At 45.3% G+C, this 25,261-nt stretch overlaps 1 protein-coding gene across 1 annotated transcript in view; it reads left to right on the top strand.

Annotated features, from left to right (window-relative positions):
- NDUFA5 (NADH:ubiquinone oxidoreductase subunit A5) overlaps nucleotides 1–25,261 on the top strand; it is a 163,995-nt gene that overhangs the window by 123,279 nt on the left and 15,455 nt on the right. The window contains exon 4 of the mRNA XM_069629109.1: nucleotides 15,442–15,507. Within this exon, the coding sequence (XP_069485210.1) occupies nucleotides 15,442–15,507 (66 nt within the window). The remainder of the gene's footprint in view (nucleotides 1–15,441; nucleotides 15,508–25,261) is intronic.

The following is a 25,261-nucleotide window of genomic DNA, read 5'->3' as shown; positions in this document are numbered from 1 at the left end:
CACAATCTTAAAGATTTGCTGAACATCAGAGCTATCAAAACCATTGACCACTTAATTCTTCTTCACTGTCAGGAAAACTAAACCTGGGGGGGGGGGGGGAAATCATCATTCTGCATCCTGCCCCCATCAGGATATGGTCAATTTTCTTTTTTCTTCTCTACCCTCAGTAACATTAGCTTCTGGGCCCCTCGGGGATCAGCTTTGTCATTTTCTCTTTAACCTACAAATGTTTCTTCTGGTTAAGATTCTGGCCTCTCATGACAAAGGATACCACATGTATACTTAATTATTCCTGGGTCCATTTCAAGAAGCAAAAGGGGACTAGGAATCGTCAAGTGTCGCACTGCCTTACCCAAGTGCAGAACTTGATGATCAACATTTACTAGATGTTTGCACTGTTAAACCTGTTGACCCCAGGAAGCACCAAACTATTTCTTTAAATTGTCCTTCAATCATGGGTGTTGCTCCAACATCCAAGCACACGGCCCATAACATGCAAGTCCTTTTGACACTTCACTCATCTGATATTAACCATGACAGCTAATGGTCACAAGCTCTGCCTTTTTGTAGTGTTGTACCCTTTCTACTAGTCCATCAACGACTCCTGCTAGAACTGGCAGTAGTATTATTCTGCCAAGACTACTGCAAAGCCATCCATGCAGGGCCTCTGGTGAAGCAAGCCAACAAACTGCTAAAAGAACAAAGCCATGAGGCCAACCTCCTCTCTACCGTAAAAATTAAAAACCAGCCCTGCTCAATACCCACATAGCAATAATTAACACCGCTGGGTGCCGATTGTTCAATAGCTTTGTTTTGTTTTCCTGATTGGAGTGTGGCTCCTCGCGCTTGGCACACACAAATTGCATGTATGAAAAGAAAATAGGAAAGGGTGTAGTCACTTTTTTGTTTCCATAGACTGAGGCGATGCAGTATTGGGACTGAAGGAAAGGAGCGCAGGTAAGTGAGGTGGGGCGGGAGTTGAGTAGCAGGGTTGGCAGAGTGAACGTGGGTTGTTCCTCGGGAGTTCCTCACGTACCTCTGGAGCGACCACCTCCCAATACCCTTTGTGATCCACTCGCCAACATGAATACGAACTAACCTTGCAAAAACGCCTCCAATCCAGTTTCTTTTCTGAAAAGCCATAAACATTGCAGAACTTACACCAGACTGAAATCCACAAAATCATCAGTCACCATCTTTTACTCATCCAACATCGAAGAAAGAACCGATACAAAAAAAAATGGATCACAAAAACACTAGGATGACATTGCAGCGGAAAAACCATTCATCCCCTCACTAATGGAAACAATGGGGGGGGGGGTCATTCACACACCACCTTAGTGCCCTGAAGAAAACGAACAGGAAACTAGAACAAGAAAGGAGGAAAAATCACACACCAAAGACCGGTACGACTATACAAAGCCGAAATACTCAAAGCTACAAAAAAAAATTACAGTTAACGTATCACAAACACAAGGAACACCCAGAAAGAGATGTTCAACCTCATCACCTCATTCATTTACTACAGCCTTTCTGAAAGATACCTCGTGGAAAAGGCTGTTGTGGCCTCCAAGTCGGCATTATTTTTATCTGCCCGGGCCTTTTCCATCATGGCCACTGCGCTGAATGCTGTTATCTGAGGCACTCCACCAGCCTCCTTTGTGCCGCCTGATTGGTTGCCTGCTTCTACACATCACAGCCAGGTCCGAGTTCCGCCGGCAGGTGACGACGGCCCCCCATCAAAGGGCCATCTTCAAAAGGCAGAGACTTCCCCTCTCTGGGTCTGTCCATGGCTGAAGTGGGCCCCTTTCCTTGTCGTTGCACCATCTTCCTGCTTGCCTGGCTGATAAGTGCCTTCCTGTTAGGGAGAATTCCCATTTCTGTGCTAATTCCCTTCAACCTTAGAGACCCCCAGCTCTTTTGCTGGACTTTGACTTTTAATTTTAACCCAGGAGTGAGTGAGCCCTTTTTCTCACTCTATCATGTGTTTTGACCTGATTTGAATTATGGGTTTCCTTTGTTATTGGAGTTTGACATCCATAGGCATCTGTGTTTTGTATGGTGACACACAGCACCTTCAGTGCATTGTCACAGAGACAACCTTTAGATTTCTCATAAGGTTTAAATACCTTTTCTTGTGCTGTTCCCAAGAATAGTAAAGTGAAATTGACTTTACTTACCTTTTTCTCTTTGTGGGTCCAGCACACACCATCTCTTGTGGAGCGCTGGGGGGTTACTTAGTAGCCCCTTATCCAACCTACTCATGTAAAAATGTTTATGTTGCCCTCACTACTTTAAATGGCTGGTGGCAGTGGTTTAATTTTCCTACCATTGTGCTTTTCTACCGCAGGCTGAATTCTCCGCTGCAGTAAAGCACCCATGGGTGACCATTTTGTCAAAATGACCGTGGTCTTCTTTTTTCGTCATTTTCTGTTTGTGAGGCCATTCTTGGGTTTTACTCTGTGGGCCAAGCCAGGTTTGAGCCCTTTGTTGGTTTTGGCTTTGGCGGGCTTCAGTACTGAAACCCGCCTCTGGCTCCAGTGTGTCTGGAAGGGCAGGAAGTAAGGGAGGCTCCCAAAACTCCCCTGTCCTTTGTCTTTAGGAATGCCTGAGTGCACCCAGTCCTGATTTTCTGGCTGGCTGTCAGTTCAGGACAGCCAGCTTTCTGTTTGAGTGACAGCCTAGGCTGTGCACGGATGGGAGAAACCTGCTTAAAAGGCGAGGGTTTTGAGACTAGAGGCAGAGTTGACCTACTGGGAAGAACACTGCACGAAGAAACTGTGAACGAAGCTTGCTGCATCCTCCTGGACCTTTCAATTGCCAGGTGAAGCCCTGCTGCTGTGCTATAACTGTCATGATTACTACCCCCGGGGACCCAGACCAAGTCCAGCAACCCCGGAAGCAGGCATCAAGTAATGCTAAGCAAGTCCAACAACCCCTGCTAGGGGCTATATGGGTCCAGTCCTGGCACCTATGGCGCCAGGCTCATATGGAGAGTCAGTCCTGGCGACATAGGCGCCAGGCTCATAGATTAAAACTTACCTGATGCAGACCATGCTGCAAGAGCTCCAAGCCAAAGGAGGCTTGGAAGGGACTTAGGGACTATTTTTTTTACCCGGGCGGGGCTGGGGAGGAATATTTACCTGGGACTACTTTGGAGGCTATTTAAACCACGCCCGAAGAGCAGCACACGCTTCACGTTATTCTGCATCCAGCAGCGTAACGCTCACCGTGCCTGCAAGTCTGCATCCAGCCTTCTGCCACGCCCGCCTCGAGTTTGGAGCTCCTAGAAAAAGGGAGAAAGAAGGAGAAAAGGTTAGAACAAGAGCAATTCCTTTTGATCCTTACCTGAATTCCCGATCCATCGCGCCTTCGAGCTGGAAGAAAGAAGTTATTTTATGCGCGTCGCCTCGCCTGCTGCAGCGCCGCGCTAAACTCACCGGCCTTCGCAGCATCTTCACATTCCACCGCATCCTCCTGCATGTTCCCGCCGCACTCCGGCACCTAAGGAGAAGACAAGAACAGCAAGGTGAGCCAAGGGAATACACAGAGGAATATTAGTTACCCCATAGACTTACCTGATTTTACCACCGGGGGTACTATTACGGGTCGGCGCAGTTTCCACTGCATCTTGGCCGAACCCCGGCCTCTAAGGAGAAACAAAAGGACAGCAAGGTGAAACAAAGGGACTAACAAGAGGAACCCTCCTCACCACAATAGACTTACCTGATTTTACCGCCGGAGGTATTATTCCCCGAGACTTCATACTTTCTCTCAGCGCCTGAATAAGGGAGAAAGCACCAGGTTACATATTGACATTATTTTATCATACAAATCCTTCCCAGAATACTACCGGTTGCCACGAGGAACTCTTCATTAGGGTCCAGCTGCAACCTGCAAGGAATCGGACAAGAGTGAAAGTCAGGCATTTGAACTCTTACGAACTTTATACTTACGGCGTCTTGCCGGGAATCTCGGAGTCCATATTGTTCTGGAACTCACCAATTCCTTTGAGCCAGTGAAGCAACTGGTTATCAACGCGCCCCTGCGCTCAAAGCAGGATGGAGAGCTCATCTTTTCAAACCATCAGGTGAGACTATAAGAGGGGACATCAAATGTGATCTGTGGGGAGAACAGCGGGGGTCGGAGGATTTACGCTCAACTCCACGGGTGGTTAATTCCCTTTCTCCATTTGCAGAAGAATATTCCTACGGGCCAAGCAAACGAAGCTAGGTGGGCCAGTCCAGTCCGTCATCTCGGCCCTACGCATCACATTGGTGGAGACCGCAGCTGTCCAGTTCCGATCAACGCCTCTGTGGGAGCCAGGTGAGCGTAACAACTCCTTTTTCCGATTGACAGCTCTGGAAGGGATGACCTATTCCCTTGGGTTAGTGGGACCAACTAACCCCGAGACTAACTCCACTGGACCATCATCCCCTACTGGCTGTACTTCTTTGCTGCTGCAGGAACCGAGTGGCAGGGGTCGAGAAATCTGTAGTCGAGTGCAATGTCTGCAATCCGGCCAGAAGATCCAGGAGTCTCCTAAGGACCCTCCTGAAGCAGGACCACCAGAGCTTGAGTCCCCTCACCAGAGTGCAGGATTCAAGGAGTGAAGGAAGCCCAACGGGTGTCCAAGATCCACGGTGGTGCTTGTTTACTGAGTGCTGAAACCGCAAAGTGCTGCTGATCTGAAAAAAGCCTGTAGCTGCTGCCGACCTCTGAATTGCTGCCGGAGGAGTCCTCCAGACGTCCTCCCTCTCGTCCCCACATTACCCTTGACTTAATGTTCCATTTGTTGCATTTGACTCCTTCACCTGACTTGCTGCAAGGCCGCCTGTTTGAGTTCTCATGCATTGTGCTATCTCTATATCTGTTCTACGCCCCCCCCCCCCTTTCCAACTATGGTATTCTCTATCCCTCCTAACTACTCTAACCTCTAACTCTATCACCTTTCCTACCCCTCTCTCAAAGTCTGGAAGAACAAAATGTAAGAAAGCACTCTGTCTCCAACCTAGGATTGCCCATCGCTGACGCTTAACGTCCATGCTTCCTCCAAGCAGACTATTACTGATATCCTCTTTACTGTTCCCTCTCCTGTCCTATGGATTCCCTATATGGTCTCTATCCTCTCCCCTTTTTCTTCCTCGCCCCTTAATAGTGGAACCAGTTCTCTTTGCACAGTTCCTTTCATCTAGGTGCATCATTAATGTCTACCAGAATGGCACTATCATGGCCCAGGATTCTCAGCCCAACCTCCTCCTCCTTCTTGATAGGCGTCTTAGTGTCTCATCGACTTCCTCCCCTCCTCTGTCTTTTCTCCAGCTGCCACGACCACGGTCTCTTCACCCCCACCGACAGATTCACCTCGCCGCTGTACCCCGCCTCAGAAGACCTTTTAAAGGTGGCAACCAGCTTCACCTAGCTACCCTCAATTCTCACTCTGCTGTCAACACTCCTCTGACATCTGTCACCTCCTTGAAGACTTTGACCTTGACGTCCTTGTGCTCACCGAGGCGTGGTTAAATGCCAGCTCTCACTGCTTTTGACACTCTCCTTCCTGAAGGCTACAAGATCCTCTCCACGCTCAGTCCTAACCCATCTGGCGGCAGAGTGGCCCTGATCTTCCCTGAATGGGTCCTTGCTACCATCGAACCCACTCAGTCCTCCTGCTCCTTTGAATGTCTTGTCTGCAAGCTTTGTGTCTCTCCTACCCTCTGCCTCACTCTCGCTACCATCTACAGAACTCCTGGGCCAATCTACCCTTCCTTTCGGAGTGGGCCAACCTCGCCTCCCCTTTTTTAACCTCTACCTCTAAACTTCTCCTCCTCTAGACTTCAATATTCATCTGGATTCTCCTGATGCAGCCACTCTAGTCTTCCGCAACCTCTGCGACTCTCTCTCTCCCTCACCATTCTTCCTTCTGGCCCAATCCACTGAGCCGGGCACACCTTGGATGCGCTCATCTCAGCTGATATCTCCTTCTGTAACCGCTCACTGATCCCCTCTGCTGGACTCCCCATGCTCTCCTCTCCTCCCATCTTGTGCTCCTGGGTCCCCCAGCTAAGTCTCTGCCCACACTGCCAGTCTCCTTCTCCATCATTCAACCAATGAAGCGAGTCTCAGTAGCTGCCTTTGCAACCTCCTTCACTCTATCACTCATACTATTCACTCTCACAACACTGACTCAGCTCTAACTAACCTTCACCTCTCATCTCCAACACCCTTGACATCCTTGCCCTTGCCATGAGGATCCGCATGAAGCGTGCCTCAAAGTGCAATAGTTATGACTCCGACGTAGCCTTGCTGAAATACAAGTGTAAAGTTGCAGAACGGAAGTGGTTGGCTTCTAGCACATCCTCTGACAAACTAACCTGTTGCCTGCCCCAAAGGCAATACAGACACTCCATCCGCTCCAAGAAACTGGCCCACATCCAATCCTGTATCTCTGGGGCCTCAAACAACACGGCTGAAATGTTCAATATCTCTAAGGAGCTTGCCAATCATACTGCAGTCTCCTCTTCCTTCTCATGCCTTCTGCACAGCGTTGGTCTCCAATTTCTCTCTCCTCTTCTCCCTTCTCTCCCCTGCTGCATGCAGGCCTCCCCTGACCCTCCCCTTACCACCTGCCCCTATTCTCCTCCTTCTCACCCATACCACCTTATAAGGTTACCAAGATAGTCTGCTCTATGACAGTCTCCTCCACATGTGCTACAGTGCTCCTCTAGAACTATCGAGGACATCATTGCCTCTCTCGCTCCCTCTTTCGCGAGTTCTGTAACCACTCTCTTGAATGGATTGTGTCCTCCCACATATTCCTCATCTTATGATATTCGTATCCTGCCAGCTTCGCTGCTTCGGAAGAAAATGTTCTCGGCAGAGGGTGCTGTGCACAAGGTTGTGGCGTCGATGTCCCTCGACAGGCTCCGTACCATGTCGACGTCACCATCAGTATAAATGGCTTGTGCCGCGCCCGTTGGCTTCAGTTCCTTTTTTCCGATTGCTTCGCCCTCGAACAGCGAGCTTCGATTTTCTTCAGAAAATGTCATCTTCTTCCACCCCTTCTACTCCAAGACAGGGTTAAAAAAATGTATCGACTGCGGATCGAAGATGTCGATTACAGATCCTCACCGCATTTATCTTTGGTGCCTAGGTTCAGACCATCGAACCGGTGACTGTGGTTCCTGTCAGTCGATGAAGGAGAAGGCCCTTCGTGAGAGGAAAGGTTAACTGGCGGTGGGGCGGGAAGCTTCTATGGCCTCCTCGAAAGCCTTGTCAAAAAAACAAAAGAATCGGATCGCCGTAAACATTCCAAGAGGTTTCGATCATGCAGTAGATCGAGACGCGCTTCATCTTCCTCTTCAAAGAAGGTTAAGAGGAGACCTAGATCTCCCTCCTCTTCCTCTGATACGTCTACCGAATTGGTACGATGCCCGACTAAGTCGATTCCCCAAGAAAATGGGATGAATTTAGAAGGAAGATGATTAAGGTCTTGAGAATGCGGCCTCGACCCCCTCAAAGAAGCCTCAAAAGAGCCAGACCCCGGTCACTCCGTTGGACGACACAGGGAAGTCAGGAACTACTTTGGAAAAATCCATTAGTAAACATGAACCTCGAAAGTCTCAAGTCGGCATCAAATCGTCGAAGATTCATCAAGAATCGAGTGTTTCCCCGATACAGACTAAAAAACATAAGCCGTTGAAGCCCTCGGCGACTTTGTCGACGCCATCGGCACCAAAGGCGTTTTCGACACCTTTGTCGAAGACGTCATCGGTGTCTTCGAAGACTCCTTCGATGTCATCGAAGATTCCTTGGATTCCTTCGACCCAAACTCAAGTACAGGAAAGGAGATTTACTGCTTTACCCAAGTCGGACTTCAAGTCCTATGTCTTCTATATTTGAAGAAAGTGTCTCTGAAGAAGAAGACGTTTCTCCGTTTTGGAGTACAATATGGTACCAGAGAGGTCCCAGAAGAGACCTGTGTGACACCCTTCACTCTGCTAGTGGCATTGATACGTCACATGAGCTAGAGTTTACAAAACCTGACCCTGCAGAACATGCAGATTCAGGGTACAGGAGTCTAATGAATAGGGTTGTTGAATACATGGGCTGGGGTAGAGCCTCACCCACATTTGATCTGGATGATATGACTGATATACTTGATTAGGGCCCCCAGAAGGACCCAGTTCTCCCCTTCCATAGGGCACTTCAGAGAATGGTAGAAAAAAACTGGGAAGTTCCTGATACAATTACTGCCGTCAACAGTAATTAGAACTTCTAGTTCTGACCCTGATTATTTAAGTAGGCATCCCACTCCTGAAAGTCTGGTTATTCAGGCTCAACGTCCTCCATCTATCCCCCCGGATAGAGAGGATGAGAAGGTGGATGCTTGGGCCCTTAAGGTCTTTACCTCGAGTAGCATGGCTCTCAAGTCAACGAATGTCACCTGTACCGTGGCCAGGTTCATCCATACCCCGTGGGACTGCATTTCGTCGGCAGCTGAACATATTCCGGAAGGCGAGGAAAGGGAAGGCTTCCTGAATATTGTCAAAGACGGAAAGGAGGAAATGGGGGAATGTCTCCAGTCTGGACTGGATACTGCTGATAGTATCAGCAGATCCATGGCTGCAAGCACAGTGTTAGGCATATTTTTGCGTGGTTGAGGAAATCTGGGATTGCACCAGACGTGCAGGCCAGGCTACTCAACATGCTTTTTGATGGCTTGAGGCTGTTTGGTAGTAAAGCTGATGAAAGCTTAGAAAAACTACAGACCTCAAAAGCGGCAGCAAAATCTCTTAGCGCCTCCATGCGACAGCCTCAGAAACCTTATTCAGGCTCATCTTCCTGGAGAGGTCGTTCTTTTCGGTACTAATCCTCTTTTAGTAGAGGAAGAGGACAGGCCATTCAAAGAGGCAAGAGAAATGTCGCTCGTGGTGGATGAGGAAAAAGTGAAAAACCAGCCTCAGGAACGGCATCTTTGCTCTCAGCTGCTCCTGCAACCGCCTCCAAATCACTCTGAGGCCTTATCACACAAAACCAAGGTGGGAGGCAGAATCTCTCAGCATCTGAAAGAATGGCGGTGCATTACTTCAAGACTACTGCCCAACATCTACCGGCCTTCGATTTTCTGAGGTTGCTCGGCCTCATGGCATCCTGCATTTTTCTGGTGCCACAGGCTTGACTGAGGATGAGATCTCTTCAATGGGCCCTCAGATTTCAGTGGTCCCAGTTCTCGGGGAGTATGTTGGATCTTCTGCAAGTCCCGAGCGCAGTTGCTCAGGATCTACTATGGTGGGCTTGCAACAATATTCTCAAGGGAGAATCTTTTTGGCAACCATGGCCGGAGATAACAGTAGTGACAGACGCCTCATTCACGGGGTGGGGAGCCCACACCAACGATCTGACGATCAGCCGCCATTGGTCTCCATCGGAGTCCAAACTACACATCAACCTGTTGGAGCTGAGGGCAAGCAGACTAGCGCTGAATGCCTTCCTGCCCTCTGTACAGGGAAAGAATGTCCTGATAATGACGGACAACACAGTGGCCATGTACTACCTCAACAAGAGAGGAGGCGTAGGATCACTACCACTGTGCAGAGAGGCAATGCAGCTCTGGTTCTGGGCAATACGAGAGGGAATCTCTCTATCGGCAGTTCAGCTAGCCGGAGAGCAGAACACAGAGGCATAGGCTCTGAGCAGGCAGAGCAGTCTACCACGAGTGGGAGTTAGCTCAGGAAGTCCTTCTGGAGATCTTCGCCCTTTGGGGAACCCCTCAAGTGGACAACCGGAAGTGCAAACAGTTCTGTTCAATGGAATTTCCCCCCAAGAGGAGCTCTAGGAGACGTGTTTGTGGTGGACTGGAAGTTCCCACTTCTGTACGAGTTTCCTCCAGTCTTCGTGATTCATCAAGTAATCAGGAGGTTGAGAAAGTTCAGGAAAACCATGATCTTAATTGCCCTGGATTGGGCCAGGAGGACGTGGTACCCGGACCTTCTGGACATGTCCATCTGCCCTCCAATACGTCTTCCGCAAAGAGAGGATCTCCTCTCACAAGAGGAAGGTCTGGTTCTCCATCCAGAGGTCAAAACACTCAACCTTCATGCATGGTTTCTGAAAGGTTGAGATACAAGGATTGGGATCTTCCAGATGACATAATGGAGATTTTGCTTTCGGCCAGAAGGCCAGCAACAAAATCTTTGTACCGGTGTCGGAACAAGTTCAGTAACTGGTGAAAAGATAAGGATGTGGACCCTTTTCAATGTGGCGCCCCAATGGCATCAAAGGAGATCTAGCTGCGCTGTCCATTTTCAAGCGCTCCTCGGAAGAGGTTTCCTACTTTAAAATTCCATTAATATTTCAATTCCTGAAGGGGCTTACCACTGTGTACCCTCCATCCCCTTTCATGTCCCAACTTGGGATTTAAATCTGGTACTTAAGTTTCTAACATGTATACTTTTTGAGCCTCTGCACTCCTGTCCCTTGCGGCTTCTAACATTAAAAACTGTCCTTCTTGTGGCCTTAACATCAGCCCACAGGGTTAGTGAACTACAGGCTCTCTCATGTAAGCCTCCATATACTACTTTTTACAAGGACAATGTGGTTCTTAAAGTTAAACCCTCTTTCTTACCAAAAGTAGTTTCTGACTGCCACTTGTCACAAAAAATCATATTACCAACATTCTACCCTCCCCCTTATTTGGGCAAAGAAGAGGAGAGATTGAATAGACTGGACCCAAAAAGGGCTCTCAGTTTTCACATTTCAAGAATGTCAAAATTTCGTCAAGATGATCAACTTTTTGTAGGTTATACAGGCCATAAATTGGGATTAGTGGTGACAAAACAGACTATATCCCGCTGGATTGTTCTGGCTATAATTGAGTGCTACAGATTGGTGGGAAAGGACCCACCGGATGGGCTTCAAGCCTATTCTACTAGGGGATGCCTACTTCTGCGGCTCTGAAGAGGGGAGTCCCTGCAGCAGATATTCGTTCAGCTGCAACATGGGCATCAATGCATACATTCATCAAGCATTATTGCTTAGATTGCCTCTTCTTCCAATGAAGGTTTATTTGCCAAGGCGGTACTTCATTCCGTCCATGAGAAAAATAATTAGTACTCCCACCTCCAAAATTACCACTGCTATGGGAGTCTATCATAAGATGAGGAATACGTGGGAGGACACAATCCATTCGAAAAACAAGTTACTTACCAACTGGAACGTTCTTTCGACTGGAAGTTCCTCCCAAGTATTCCTCATCGCCCCTCCATCCTACCCCGCAGTACAGTTTACATTAATTACACTCTCCTCTCACGAAGGGTCTATCAGTCATGGGCATGCCTGTGTGTTCCTAGAATATTTCCTCAAAAAAACAGAACTGAAGCCAACGGGCGCGTGGCACAAGCTATTTATACTGATGGTGACGTCGACATGGTACAGAGCCCGTCGAGGGACATCGACGCCACAACCTCGTGCTCAGCGCCCTCTGCTGAGAATTTTTTTTCCAAAGCAGCGAAGCTGGCAGGATGCGAATATCATAAGATGAGGAATACGTGGGAGGAACATCCAGTCGAAAGAACGTTACAGTTGGTAAGTTACTTGTTCTTTGCCACTGGCACCTTCCCCTCACCTCTCAAGCACTCCCTTGTGCACCCCGTCCTAAAAAAAAGTCATCTATGGACCCTTCCTGCACTGCTAACTACCACCCTATCTCCACTACCCCCTTCCTGGGTAAAACCCTGGGGAAGTGGGTCATCTCCCAACTAACCCATCACACTGAATTGGTCAGCTGCCTCCATGACCACCAGTCTGGCTTCAAAGCACGGAAACTGCTCTCCTGAACACCTGTGATGGCTTGCTCTCAAACCTCGACTCCAACACTCCTTACGCCCTTCTCCTCCTCGATCTATCCTCTGACTTTGACACTGTCAATCATTCCATCCTCATAAATTGGCTCTGTGAACCCTGGGTATCACGGACTGGGCACTGGACTGGTTGACCTCTTTCCTCTCCCTCAAGCGCACCTGGGCCCTTTTCTCTCCTCTACCTCACTCTCGACATGCAGTGTCCCTCAGGGCTCGATCTTAGCCGTGGCTTTTCAACATTTACCTTGCCCCTCTGGCCCACTTGATCTCCACATTCTCGCCTTGTTTCCAGTGTAATGCTGATGACACACAACTCTTTTTTTTTTTTTTCTCTGCCTCCTCTCCTTCCTCTCTCATTCCCGACTATCTGACTGCTATTCAGGCATGGTGTGGTCCTAATGATCTCTGCCTTAACGCCAGTAAGACTGAGATCCTTCTCATTGGGACTCCATTCCCCCCTACACTCTGGCTATCCTCCTTGGGGCCCCCTCCCTCACGCTCATGTGAGGCTAAAAACTTTGACTCCTCTCTCCTTTCCTCATATCACTGACCTTGCCAAGAAGGCTCACTATCGGCTTCACCTCCTTAGAGGCATTTTCCCTTTCCTCGCCTTCCCCCAGAAACTCAATGTCTCTAGAGCTCTGGTTCTCTAAAGGCTTGATTACTGTAACAGCATCTTCCTTAATCTACCTCTCTCCTCCCTTCACCCTCTTCATATAATCCAGAATAGGACTGCAAGATTTATCGTTGGCCTCAAGCCCAGGGTCTGCATCTCTCCAGCACTAAAATTTCTCAACTGGCTCCAAGTGGTTGCAAGGATCAAATTCAAGACCCTTTGCATCATCCACAAGGCCTTCTGGGACCAGGGACCCCACTACATTAAACTCTCTCTCCCTAAATACTTCCCTGCTAGAGTCCTTCGGTCCTCTAGCTCCAACTCTCTGCAGATCAGACTTTTCTCCAAGTAGAGAGTGGGGGTAGAGCTCTCCCTTCGGCAGAAGCCTCCCTTTCGAATGGCCTCCCAGCCCCTCTCCGATTTGAGCCGGATCTCCTTAAGTTCTGGAAGCTTCTCACAACCTTCCTTTTCTCCTCCTCCTCCTTTCCTCTCTAACTTCCCTGCTAATCTCCTCCTGCCACTGCGACAGGTTGCCTGTGTTCCCTTATGAACCTTACTGGGGTCTGGCCCTTCATCGGCCAGACTTCCCCCGCACACCTTCCTACCAGCACTTGCCCTCGGCCACCCTTCCCCGACTAGCCTTCTGAGGGCTGTCTACCCCTGTCCTTGCACTTAACCCTGCCCCCCACCCCTTGCTTCTCCCAGGCACCCACCCTCCTGGGCACCCGTTAGCGCTTGCCCAATCTTGGGCCCCTTCACTACAGCACTTCAACTCTCCAGCCACTCCCTATCCCACCCCCCCCGTCCGTGATCTCCTCCCTCCCCCCCTAAACTTTTCTTAACGATCCTAATGTCACAAGGCCTAGTAGGACCATTATTTTTGTGTTTATCCTCTCTTAACCCCCCTCCTCACGCCCCCTTCTTTTGTCTTGTGGTGCCTGGAAGCACATTTGCTGTATAGGCGCCATATAAATGTTCAATAAATAAAGTTCTTTCACCTACACACAATTAAGCGGATACTACCTTTCTTCACCTTACTACATAGAACACGCCCATCGTTTCCCTCATCATTTCAAGAGTATGGTATGCCAAAAGCTTCTATCTCGAAATGCCGGACTACCTTACCCAAAAAATTGAGCAAATGCAGAATGCAACAGCAAGACTTCTCCTTAGACTCAATAAGAGAGAACACATCACATCAGCACTGAGAACCCTACATTGGCTACCAGTCAAAAAAATATTTTTCTTCAAAACACTCTGCAATCCATGTCCAAGGAGCGGCATTCACACAGGGGAAAAATTTCCATCTACAAACCAAGCCGAGCAGAAATTTGGTGGATCCGCATTCTCCAGCATCTCGGCCAAACTTTGTTTGAAACTGACTCCCAAAGGAAATTCAATCAGAAGACCACCTAAAATTCTGAAAATTGCAAAAAAAAATTGCTCTTTAACTCACCGAGGTAAACGGGGAAACGGTCAAAAGGAAACCGCCAACCCAACACAAGAGAAACCCCCAAAACAACTGAAACCTAATGAAGCCGGATGCCGCAATGAAATAAAGTATTTGAACACAAACTACCATATAAAATATTAACCTTGCCAGGCCAACGTAACCACCACAGAGCAGGGCACAGACTACTAACCCTTTCCAATATCCTGCATACTCGCCGCCAAAAACCATACAACACACACATACCTCTACCGCAGCAGAAACCTACAACCACCACAAAATGCACACACTGCAACACCAAACTAAACACAACACACTACGGAAAGATACCAATTACACACAAACCAGCCCACCCACACTCCTACAACAGTTTCCCCTCTCTCTCTCTCCCACTAAGCCCTCCCATTCCCTCTTTCCTTTTCAGATCCGCCAGAGCGCTTGGAGACCTACAAAATGGCAGCACTGTGCGGTATAAATCACAAGAACATTACATTTCAGGTCACCTGATTGGTGCCTCTCCCCCGGGAACTAATCCTTCACTTGTCACTGTACAAAAGCCAAAACTACTGGCTTTGTTGATGGTTCTTTGTGTTTTTGTATAGCTCCAATGTGTTGATTTTCAATCACTACAAAGCACTTCAAAACAATGGGGAAAAAGAGAAGGGGTTAAAACGAATAAAATTGAGTAGGGCACAAGAGGGCATGGGAGTGCTTCAAGCAGGGGAAGGGTGGGAAATCACCAACAGCCTATAAAATGTCATCCTGCTACCCAGTGCAGTACCTTTTCACATTGCCCTATCAGTAAATGCTCAATATTGCTATAAACTGGAGGGTGTGATAAAAGTACCTGGGGATTGCCTGGCCTGAGTTTAAGGAAAGCAGGGCAGAGCATGCATTGAGCTTCTCTGTTTGTATTGGCAGTACAAGGTAGAGGGGGGGAGGGATGCAGCACTAAATCAGCAGGTAGCACCCTTTGGTCGGAGTTGATGCTATTGGCCAAGCAAGCATGTGTCTCACGAGGTGGATTTGAACCCTGTCCATGATACAATAGGCCCGCATAGTGTGGGCAGAAGATGAGAGGGTTATTGGGTGGGGCACTAGCCCACTATGCCTTTAGTCTGCATGTAATGGGTGAACAAACATAAAGGCGCACAGCTAGCAGCCTGATTTATCCTGGGTTTGGTGCTGTACACTTAAACAGTGACATTGGTTAGATGTTGTTGCTGCTTCTGTTTAGGGGCAACATCAGTATCCTAGGAAGGGACTTTGCCAACGTCTTTACAGCCTCATTAAAAAAACTGAAAAACCTTCCATTCAAATTAAAAATATTATTTTGGAGATTATAATTTTTTTTGTTGCATTATTTTATATGGATCCCTTTTTCACTACACGTATATACAGTTGGGAATAGAACTACATTGTATTAAACAAGTTATTACATTTTCACTACCAGTTTGTCAGATTGGTTATCTGAAAGGTTTGGAAAGTAATAAACAACCTTATTTGTCTTTGAACAGGAAGTAGACGTGAGGAAGTTGGAAGAAAGATTTCAATGTGGCCAAATAGAGGAAGCAATTGTACAGGTGATGTTTGATCTTTTCTTTTTTCAGCTATTGTGCACAAAACACCGAATGGTTGTTTACTTTTCAATTTAACATTATAGCCGACCTGCTGCATCATTGAAATTAATACTGCAATGCTCAAAGTTCTTGAAACGCTACAGCTTTTGTTTTGACCTACATTACAGGGTTGAACAAGATCTGTTTGAATGTATTTTGAAAAATGCCATAAAATGGACAAGATGAAAACCTCTGGTTTGATCATTTCCCATAGCCTGATGCATCCATGGTGTGTGATGATGTTACGTTCTCTTATGTCTCTGGCACTACCCAGACTCCTTGGCACTACTGTAAGCTGAATGTCGTAGTTGTTTAACCAAGCGGTGTGCATCTAGAGTATTCCTAGCCACGTGCCTTTCCTAAACCGTTCTGGTTTAGGCTCCTCCAATCCAAGTTGGCACTTGCCAGATGTGGTGATCTCCTAGGGTGTAGTCTGTGTTATAGTGCCTCTGCAACTATTTCCTTCTTCATGGATACTGTGAATGCAGGTCCCTGAGTTGTTGAGCTCCACCAATCACAAAATGTTACATATTTAATTTATATCGTGTGTGGGTGTGTGTTTGTGTGGATGTGTGTGTCATATACAAAATACTCCCATGATCACTGTGCGTGGTGTTTAAGAGACAGTCATGACAGTAAGACCTGAGAGGCTTTTTTGCATGGCCTCAAAGACTGCATTTAAAAAAGAGAACAGTGTTGTATGGTGCACTCCTCCAAAATAGTCCTGTGCCTTTCCAGTGGGGTGCAGGATACCCATTAGTGAACAATGGGCTTGTTTGCTAAACGCGAGGGAAGAGGACTGGACATGGAATTCATTGGCCTAGCTTTCTTAGATATTACAAGTAAAGTGTTTGCAGCTATGTAATTAAAAGAGCTACAGTCATAGGCAGCAGTAAATGGTGTGTTCACTCAATTTCAATATGGTTTTCTGCAGGGGCAGGGAACACTAAATAAGGGCATGATAATAATCCAATTTAAAACAACCACCTTCGAAAGGTCAATCATCATTGTATGCTGCAGGCATGGACTTTAAAGCTGTTTTTGACAAGGTCAATAGGTTGAAATTGTGGACAACAACGTTGTTTGATCTTCTTAGTGGAAGCAAAGGACTTGGAAATAAACCAGAACACTAAAAGTAACTTGGTATTTGGATCACACACCAATTGAAATACTAGAATAATGTCAATATCTTGCGGTTTCTAACGCCACTTCACGAGCAAAACAGCAAAATAATGAGGTGGTAGAAAATAAATTGCTCCAGTTGTGGCTCATTAAGAGGCATCGGCTGCAGCAGGGAGTATTAACCTGCTGTCACGTCAGATTTGGCTTACATGCATAAAATATGTTCCTGTATGGATTGAGTTGCGTAATGCTTCACTAAGAGGTTACAACAAATGGAAGGGAGAATATGGAAATTCATTTTACATTTGACAAGTTAATACCTAACTAAAGTCCTATTATCAGAATTGAACGCATTCTTTGTGTACACTATCTTGATAAGGTATGGGGACAGTTTTGTTTCAAATATAGGATGGTCTATTGGGCAACACACCCTACTTACTGAAAATGCAATTGGAGGTAAGACTAGACACCTTTTTCATAAAGAGATTTTCAGAAGAATGACAGAAATGTTTGAAGAAGATTGATTTTAAAATTGCATTAGATACTACCTTTAGGGTCATGATGCAACAGATTTTTTAAAAAACACACTTGAGGGAGAGAAGCAAAACATTTACAATTTTAGGTGCAAAGGTTTCTTCTCATTGTAATGAAATTTTAAATTCTATTAAGAAATGTCCAAATAAGCAAGTGCACTTTTTTATGTTTTCTTTTTTTAATCGTCTGGATACTTTAGAAAAAATGGGGGGCGAGTAGTTACTAGGGGAAAGAATGTCGTCTTTGCAAAACCCCAAGTTGGCTGAGAATTTGTATATGGAATTCATGATGGTAAGGTTTGTTTTGCATTATTTACCAGTAATGACCTACAATAACTAAACCAGCAAATTTGACTTTGAGGTTAAAGGGGAGAGCAAATATCTTTTTATTTTTGGTTAATTCGTATTGGCAGATCATAAAATTTATGAACCATGTCAACAAGTATTTTATGGTATTTGTCATTGGATTTAATATCTAAGATATGGTGAGAATAGCAAAACACAATTTTTGATAAATACTAAACAATATCTAAGCATTGTAAATCCAACAGTTTTCACTTTCGTATTGACGTGGGATCTCATTGCCTTGCCACTGCCATAATGGGCCTACTAAGCCATACGACAGAGAATGGGGACAGATAGAACGGGCAAGTTTCAGAAGTGAATTGGATTTGAATTTGAGACTTGCACATCAGAAAATTTTGGAATGCTTATACTGGACTCCAGTGCGTAGACATGGTTTGGATTTGACGGATAGTGACACTTTCTGGGGATGTAGAAAGGAGAGGGGCACCCTTATACATATGTTGTGGAACTGTTCTAGATCAAAGGAATTTTCGGGAAATGTGTTGGTTGGACAGAATGGACACAATATTATCTATAAACCTTCCTAGAATGCCTTTTCAAAATCTTTTGTTGTCTATTAGAGGAAGATGTGGGATTGTAAACAATATAGTAAGTGGATTGACATAGCACTGGTAGTAGCACAAAGCAGATCCTGAAGTTGTGGAAAATGAGGAAAAAAAACAGAGAATTGGGTGAGCGATGTGCAGACGTTGCCAGACTTTGAGAACATTTTCTTTCCTAAAGAGAATCAGGGAAGAACATTATTTAGAACTCTGGACACCCTTTCATAGTTTATATGGTACTGGTATGTAAGAGTTCTATTGCATTGCATGTGGTTTCAGTTGGTGGAATACAACTTGAGAATACACACTCACACTCCTGAGTTTCAATAGAATCCAATTTGACCAAATTGAAAGCTGCTGCAGTAATTATTTAATATATATGCAGCAGGTGTTATAATACAAGTAGAAATTGAACATAGGATTTTCAGCATGATACATCAAAAATACATGGTGTAGTACATGAATAACAAAGTCCAAATCAACAATATTTGGAGTTATTTAAAAAATTAGGCAAATACATTCTCTGTGTCATAGCAGGGATGACCTTAGAAATAAAAAGTATAATTGCCAAGTCAAGCGAACATATATGTCAAACAGTGACGGTTGAAAGACAATGAAGAACGGGTCAATACAAGTGTTTCGGCCGTGGGGCTAAATTTTGAGAAGCTGTGGTTTAGTCGCCCTTCATCAGGACTGAGCAATTCACATGCAAAAACAATCCTATGTAATCGTAATATAGAAGCACGTTGGCCACAAACATCTGTGTCTCTATTTCATCAGATGGGAGCAGATCAATAATTTCTTGGCATGGAGGTCATACCAGTCACTGGCTTGCGTGATGGATAGGCCAACGGGTTGGGGGGGCCTTAGTGCATCCGGATGTACACAGTGAGTATCATTCAAGAAAAGCCAGCGCGAGCGGTCCGGCAAAGGTATGGATCCGCTGGTCTGTGGAGTCTGGACAGTCGGACTCCTGTCGTTCGAGTGGCTGGGCAGCAATTGTGTTATTTAAGTCTACTTTCCTGGGTAGAGCGAGGCATCAACCAGGTGCCCTTTTTATAGTAACTTCAGTTGGTGGATGAAATTCTGGGTATTGTAAGTCAAGGCATAAAATAAGCAGTGTCGCATAGCAATTTGCTATGCAATTCTGTAGGTTTGCTAATTAAATTGACACTTGTGTAGCAAAGCTTGCTATTTAAATTACCTAGCACAGATCGCCCAGCATTCCTCTCTTGCCCTTGGTGCTCCCTCCACCCTCTTATCTGTTCACTACAATTTCAAAGAGGCTAATGGAAGATACGGCAACAGTAATCAACTCCTCCTATATTAAAATTGGCAAAAGCCGGTGTGGGAGTGCTAGGCAAGAAATGTTCTCTTTTTCAAGTAATCAGGATGATACTTTTAAGCTAACACTCTTGTCTGGCAAAGACGAGTATGTGTAATTCTTTTTTTAAAAGACAGTGCCGCAATTCCCTTCCTAATAATGTAAATTGTTACACAATTACAGTATTGCTACTGTAAAACACTGGATTGTCTCCATATTTTTCAGTAAGGTTTAAGTTAGTGTATCTAAATGTCATAAAGTAAACTAAATTTAATTTTGTCAGGGAAAGTGCATCATATTGACGATTGAACACTTGAAAATTTACATAACACAGCCATATGCTTTTAATGGCAAACCTAGTTAAGTGACCTGCTGTACAACTGGTGCTCAACCCATGAGCTGATCCAAAACTCCTTGACAGTCTATCTCATCACCCGGTTGCTTTATACCAGCTGTCCTGAAAGTGAGATGGGGGCAAAACTACAATATTCACCTTGTTTGCCAACTTCTCTGCCTGTTACACCATCCACCCTTCTTAGTTGCTTACTTTGTTTCCTCTTACATAATTAATACACAAATTTAACTAGACGTTTACACAAAGTAGTGATAAATAATTCTATCCAGTCTTTACATCTACAGTTCTACTGCAATACCATACAATTTAGTTCGCCTCCAGAGCTTGCTTTGCTTTAAGATTGCATTATATATTGGCAGGAAGGGAGCTGGTTCGCAGGGACAGAGCTTGTTGGCAGGGAGAGAGCTGGTCAGTCAGACTGAATGCAAGCAGAATCTGCAAGAAGCTGCCCACATTGCTATGCCTGTGCCCAGTATTCACCCTGTTCGACCCCCTGCCTACTAACCTGCACACCACCTAGCTCACAATTCAGGTCCTGGAAAATAATTATTTCCAATTGAGGATATATAGGTAATTTCTTTTAAAAGGGAAGCATGAATTGCGCAAAGCCTAGTTCCTTTAAAAACAAAAATGTATTAGAACCCCCAGATGGGAGCTCTAAGAGCTAATGGCAATAAATATCACTTTCATAGATATGCAGGGCTGGATGCTTGCGCTTACCCGACTCTGGTTTGAGGACCAGTAGCGTCCCTGCCTTCCTCTCACTTCCCCCCCGAAAGTGGTAATTAATGCTATATTGAAAACAGTTAATATCAATGACAGGAAAGAGCCATCTTGTCCACTTGAAGTTGACAATTAGTCTGTGTGCCGAAAAACCATCCACCTTACTGGTGAGGTCCAACCAGACCGAAACACGTGTCTGGGGTTTCTGTTGGTACTCTTGTTCAGACGAGAATTGCCTAGCAGTTCGGTGCTGGACTGCCCCAGGGCAGGACAAAGACTGATATGTTTGGGATATTTCTTCTCTGTGAAAGATAGTGAGCTAAAGACTCTGGGTAAGTCTCTTGTAACAAGGACTAATGTCTGGCAGAGGGACTCCCAGGACCCCCCTTGTTAATCCGAAAAACCATACAACATACTGAGTCTCAGGTTATGACTTCCCTTGAACATTTTGATTTTATGAAACTTCTTACACAGCAAATTTTGATCAAGCATACAATATAAACACTGCTCTGTGCAACACTGACTGCACCCAGCTGCACAGAGCCTTGCACCGAAAACCTTTTTCAAAGCCTTTTTATCATATCTGTGTTCATTCATGTATCTAACCTTTTACATACATTCCTCTCACTAATGTCTTACTTCAAAAATGCTGTATTGTTGCTAATTTTATGTCTTGGGTACAAATAATGTTTGGTGACTTATAAAATATAGAGTAAAAAAATTGCTAATCAAATAAGTTTGTTTGCTAATTAAGAAAATGTTAATTAGCAGATTCTGCTAATCAATTTTTGAAAACTAATTTATGCCTTGTAAGTGTGTATCTGTTATGTTGTACACGTGTATGTGTGCAATGTCCCCCGACCCCCTTTCATTTTTTTTGTTCTCTTGTCTCGTGTGTTTTGTTGGGTTTATAACTGGTGTGAGCCTGTTTTGAAAAGTCGTGCTACATTACTTTCCTTGTACTGTAAATTCTTTAGGATTTCTTAGATGTATTAGTATGTTCATTGGTTAATGCTGCAGTTAATCTTAATCTGAGTGTTGCGCTATTTATTGTATTCAATGTTTGAATTGATTGTTGTTATTGTAAAACATGTAAATAAAGAGTAAAAAAAAGAAATAACACTCACAGGCCCTACACAGTGTGTTTCTGCTGGATACATCAAGCTCAAAGAGATCCCATGAGGGTCCATTTTGGCAACGGGTGCTAAAGATAATAGGGATTTGTATCGCCATGTGCAGGTCAGTGGTTGGGTGGGTTGGATAGATAACAATACAGCGCTAACAGGCTGTGTGTGCTTCCTCCCATCCCACGCCCTCTCACATATACACCCATGCAATAGCATTAATGGCCACAACTAAAAAGCAGTTGACCCCAGTAGTAAAAACATTGCCATTCCAGCAAGAAAGGTCAATTGGCTCTTAACCTGCAACTGTTACCAGACCCTATTTTGAAAACCAGCTAAAATAATGACTTGGTACCACCAGAGTGGTGGATTGGAGAAGAAGAGTGATCAGATTCCTCTGCTTTTGCGGACTCTACAATCTTCTGCTTTGCATCTGGATATGGTGATATTTAAATGTGAAATGCGGTTGGTCTTTAAAGATCAGAAGCAGCAGAATGGAACTCAAACTCATTGTTTTTCTACCTGGAGTTCTGGCACCCTCTGCAGTGACCAAGTGGTAGCAAACGGACATGAGCATGAAGGGCCAAACGTTGAAGTCATGACAGCAAATTCCGGGCAATATTCACCTAGGTAGGGCATGGATTCTGATGCCTGCAAGGATTCTAACATTCGCCCCCGTCACCCCCTTCCTCTACCATTCTCTCGTCTGCTTACTCCACTCCATTGCCTGCCCAGCTAAGCCCCCTGGTACGTCTGCCCGCATCGCAATCCTTGCTTGCCATTCCTTCCTCCCTTGCTGCTTCTGCCCCTCTGCCAGCTCTCCAGTGGCACTGCCTCCACGCCGTAGAAAGCAAGAAAGAACTTCACTGTCTCAGATGCACAGCAACAGGTGCTCGGCTCCAGAGTCGGTGAAGTCCGATCTCACTTTCCATACCATGAAGGTGGTGTATTGAGCAGAGGAGATGGCGGACCAACAGGGGGCTCCACAATGGCTGCATTGCACCCGGGCGGATTCTAATGTTGCACTGTTGTGTGGCGCCCTGCAATAAAGGGATTCTTGTCAGACCTCACCAGATCTGTTAGTTAATGAGCGGGTGCTGATGGTACGGATGGTAAAATACATGGTAATAGACATGGGGCAGCAGGAGATTGATGCAGTGTCCCAGAGACAAAGGCGAATCACCAACATCCAGTGCAGCTCTGTGTAAAGGCGTAATTGTATGATGGATGCTGCGGCAGAAATCCCTTCTATGGTACTGGGCCTCTTAATTAGCGGATGATGCTATGATGTCATTCGCCATCCCTTGGGAAAAGTGAGCGTGTGGATATCTGTTTTTATCACGTAACCAGTTAAAAAAGTGCAAAATATTAAGCTACCAAAAATCCACTGGATCTGATCATTGTAATTATGGCATTGATGATTCAGGAAACTGTTAGTTAGAACAGGCAAAAGGTTTACACAAGGGAAGGCGACTACTAATAATGATTTTGGTGCCAAGGCTTTGCACCAAGGATGCAAGTAGATTAGACACTTCCACAGAGATGGTTTTTAAATGAACTAGTGCCTAGCGTGCCAGTAGGAGTTGTTTTTTCATATCTGGTATTTCGGAGTAGAGTGGTGATTTAAGAACAAAATTCCATGGAGTACAATATTCTAAAATGATACTGACAGTCCTGGATATATGGACAAAGCCACCTTGGAAGAAGCGATTTCAAGAAATATGTTGACACAAAATGAAATATATTTCAAAAAAGGTAGCAGGCACTCCTCTCCAGAAAGAACATGGCATGATAACCTGTTCTGAGATGAGTTTGCAGCACACGCTTTTTGCTCACTGTACCTTTCACAGATGGGAAATATCCATTCATATCAGTCTTTGTCCCGCCCACATGGGCAGTCCAGCACCGAAATGCTATGGCAATTCCTCTCTGAACAAGAGTACCACCAGCAACCCCATACACGTGTTTCAGCCTTGTTGGGCGTCATCAGTGAGGTGAAGCTGAGCCTCTCTGAGCACAGTGAGCAGGGAGACCACGTCTGGTTGCCCCCAGGTAACCTAGGGTTACCTGACAAAATGAAATATATGAATGTTTCTGCACTATATTATTTGATCACACGGCTGCCGGTGTATTGGTGATCTGCCGAGGGCCACCTAAAATGTTATTTAATGTTGTGAAAACTAGAAAGAGCTCAAGACCAGGAGTAGGCTAAAGTTGCCTTTATGACACTTTCCTGTTTGTAGCAGCCTTCCACTAACCACTTTGCCATTGGTCAAAAGTTCATTCCGATTGGAAGGTGTGGCTCCATGAAAGTGACGTAGCCCCATGTTCACACATGTAGGATAAGGAGCTGACCACAACTTTGATTAAAACATTATTAGAAGTAGTTTCTTGCTATTTCACACTAGGCTGAGTGATTCCCACGAACTGGGAATGTTTGAAATGTGGAGTGGTGCTTAATGAGCCATAAAGATACATTTTGTATTTTTCTCTGGTGTTCTAGTATACGTTCAACCATTTTATGCGAACATTTGTAAGTCTTTTGAAAAATGATTTTTGAGAGAGCAGTAATTGCTGATTAATAAAAGCAATCCTCCTGTTTTTGTAACAGTGTGTGATTGGTTAAGCAGCCTTAATGAGGAGCATAGCAGCAATAAGATCTTGCACAGTTCTTGCCTTGCTGTGCAAGTGCTACTGCTTAATTTACATTATTTTTGCTTGTTTTATATTCATTTATTTTTACAAAAGTACCAATTGCAATTGTGACTTGTGTAAAGAAGACATGGTATCAAAGTAAGACAGACACAAGTGATCACAGATCAAGAGTGTTAATTGAACTCTCAAAGAGGGTTTATAAATGCCAATCTAAACCTAAATCTAAGATGGCCGCAAGCTACGACCATCAAATAATAAAGAAGGCAGTCCTAGTCGAGACTTGTCAAATAAAAGGGGCCTATGCTAAAAAAAAAAAAACTATTGCCAATCCTTACTACAAGTTACAAAATAGTGCTACAAAATAGTGTGGGGTGCAATTCATGAAAAGAAAGAAGTGTTCACAAAATGATATTCAGGATACTCTGGCCGCTGGCCTCCCCTTCCCCACGTTTTATGCACGGGGCAAGTCGGTTCACACTGAACAATGGCGCACACTCTGGCATCTAGGGTACGAGGTTATTATGGCAGTTAAAAAATCAGGACCTTCCATGCTCAAGTCTCACTTTTGATTAAAGTCTCTTGCTCAGAGGGCCTGATGTACAAAACAGAAAACGTAGAAGGTCCCTTTCTTCTTGTAAACAAACCATCTTGGGTGTTTTCTCCTTGGATCCCCCCCCTCAGCCGGGCTCTGATCCTTGCTCTTTCTGTTATTTTCAAAACCGTTACTTTCTCACTTGGCTCAGGGTTCACCCCGGATCCCCCTCAGCTGGGCTCAGATCCTTCTTCACTTTCATCTAGTCTCCCTCAGTCGGGATCAGACCAATTGTGTATTAATACGTATTGAAGGCTTTCGATTGTACATGGGTTTTAGCTCGACTCCCTGCAGGACCTCTTTGATTTTTAAAGTTCCTTTTCTGGCAATTAAATTTCTCTTCAGTGATATACTCAACAGAGACCTTCGAATGAGCACCCCC

The sequence above is a fragment of the Ambystoma mexicanum genome, chromosome 12 (assembly GCF_040938575.1).
Source record: "Ambystoma mexicanum isolate Mex_15411 chromosome 12, UKY_AmexF1_1, whole genome shotgun sequence".
In the NCBI taxonomy this organism is placed as follows: Eukaryota; Metazoa; Chordata; class Amphibia; order Caudata; family Ambystomatidae; genus Ambystoma; species Ambystoma mexicanum.
Note: the sequence above shows the minus strand (reverse complement) of the source record. Positions and strands in the feature narration are given on the sequence as shown.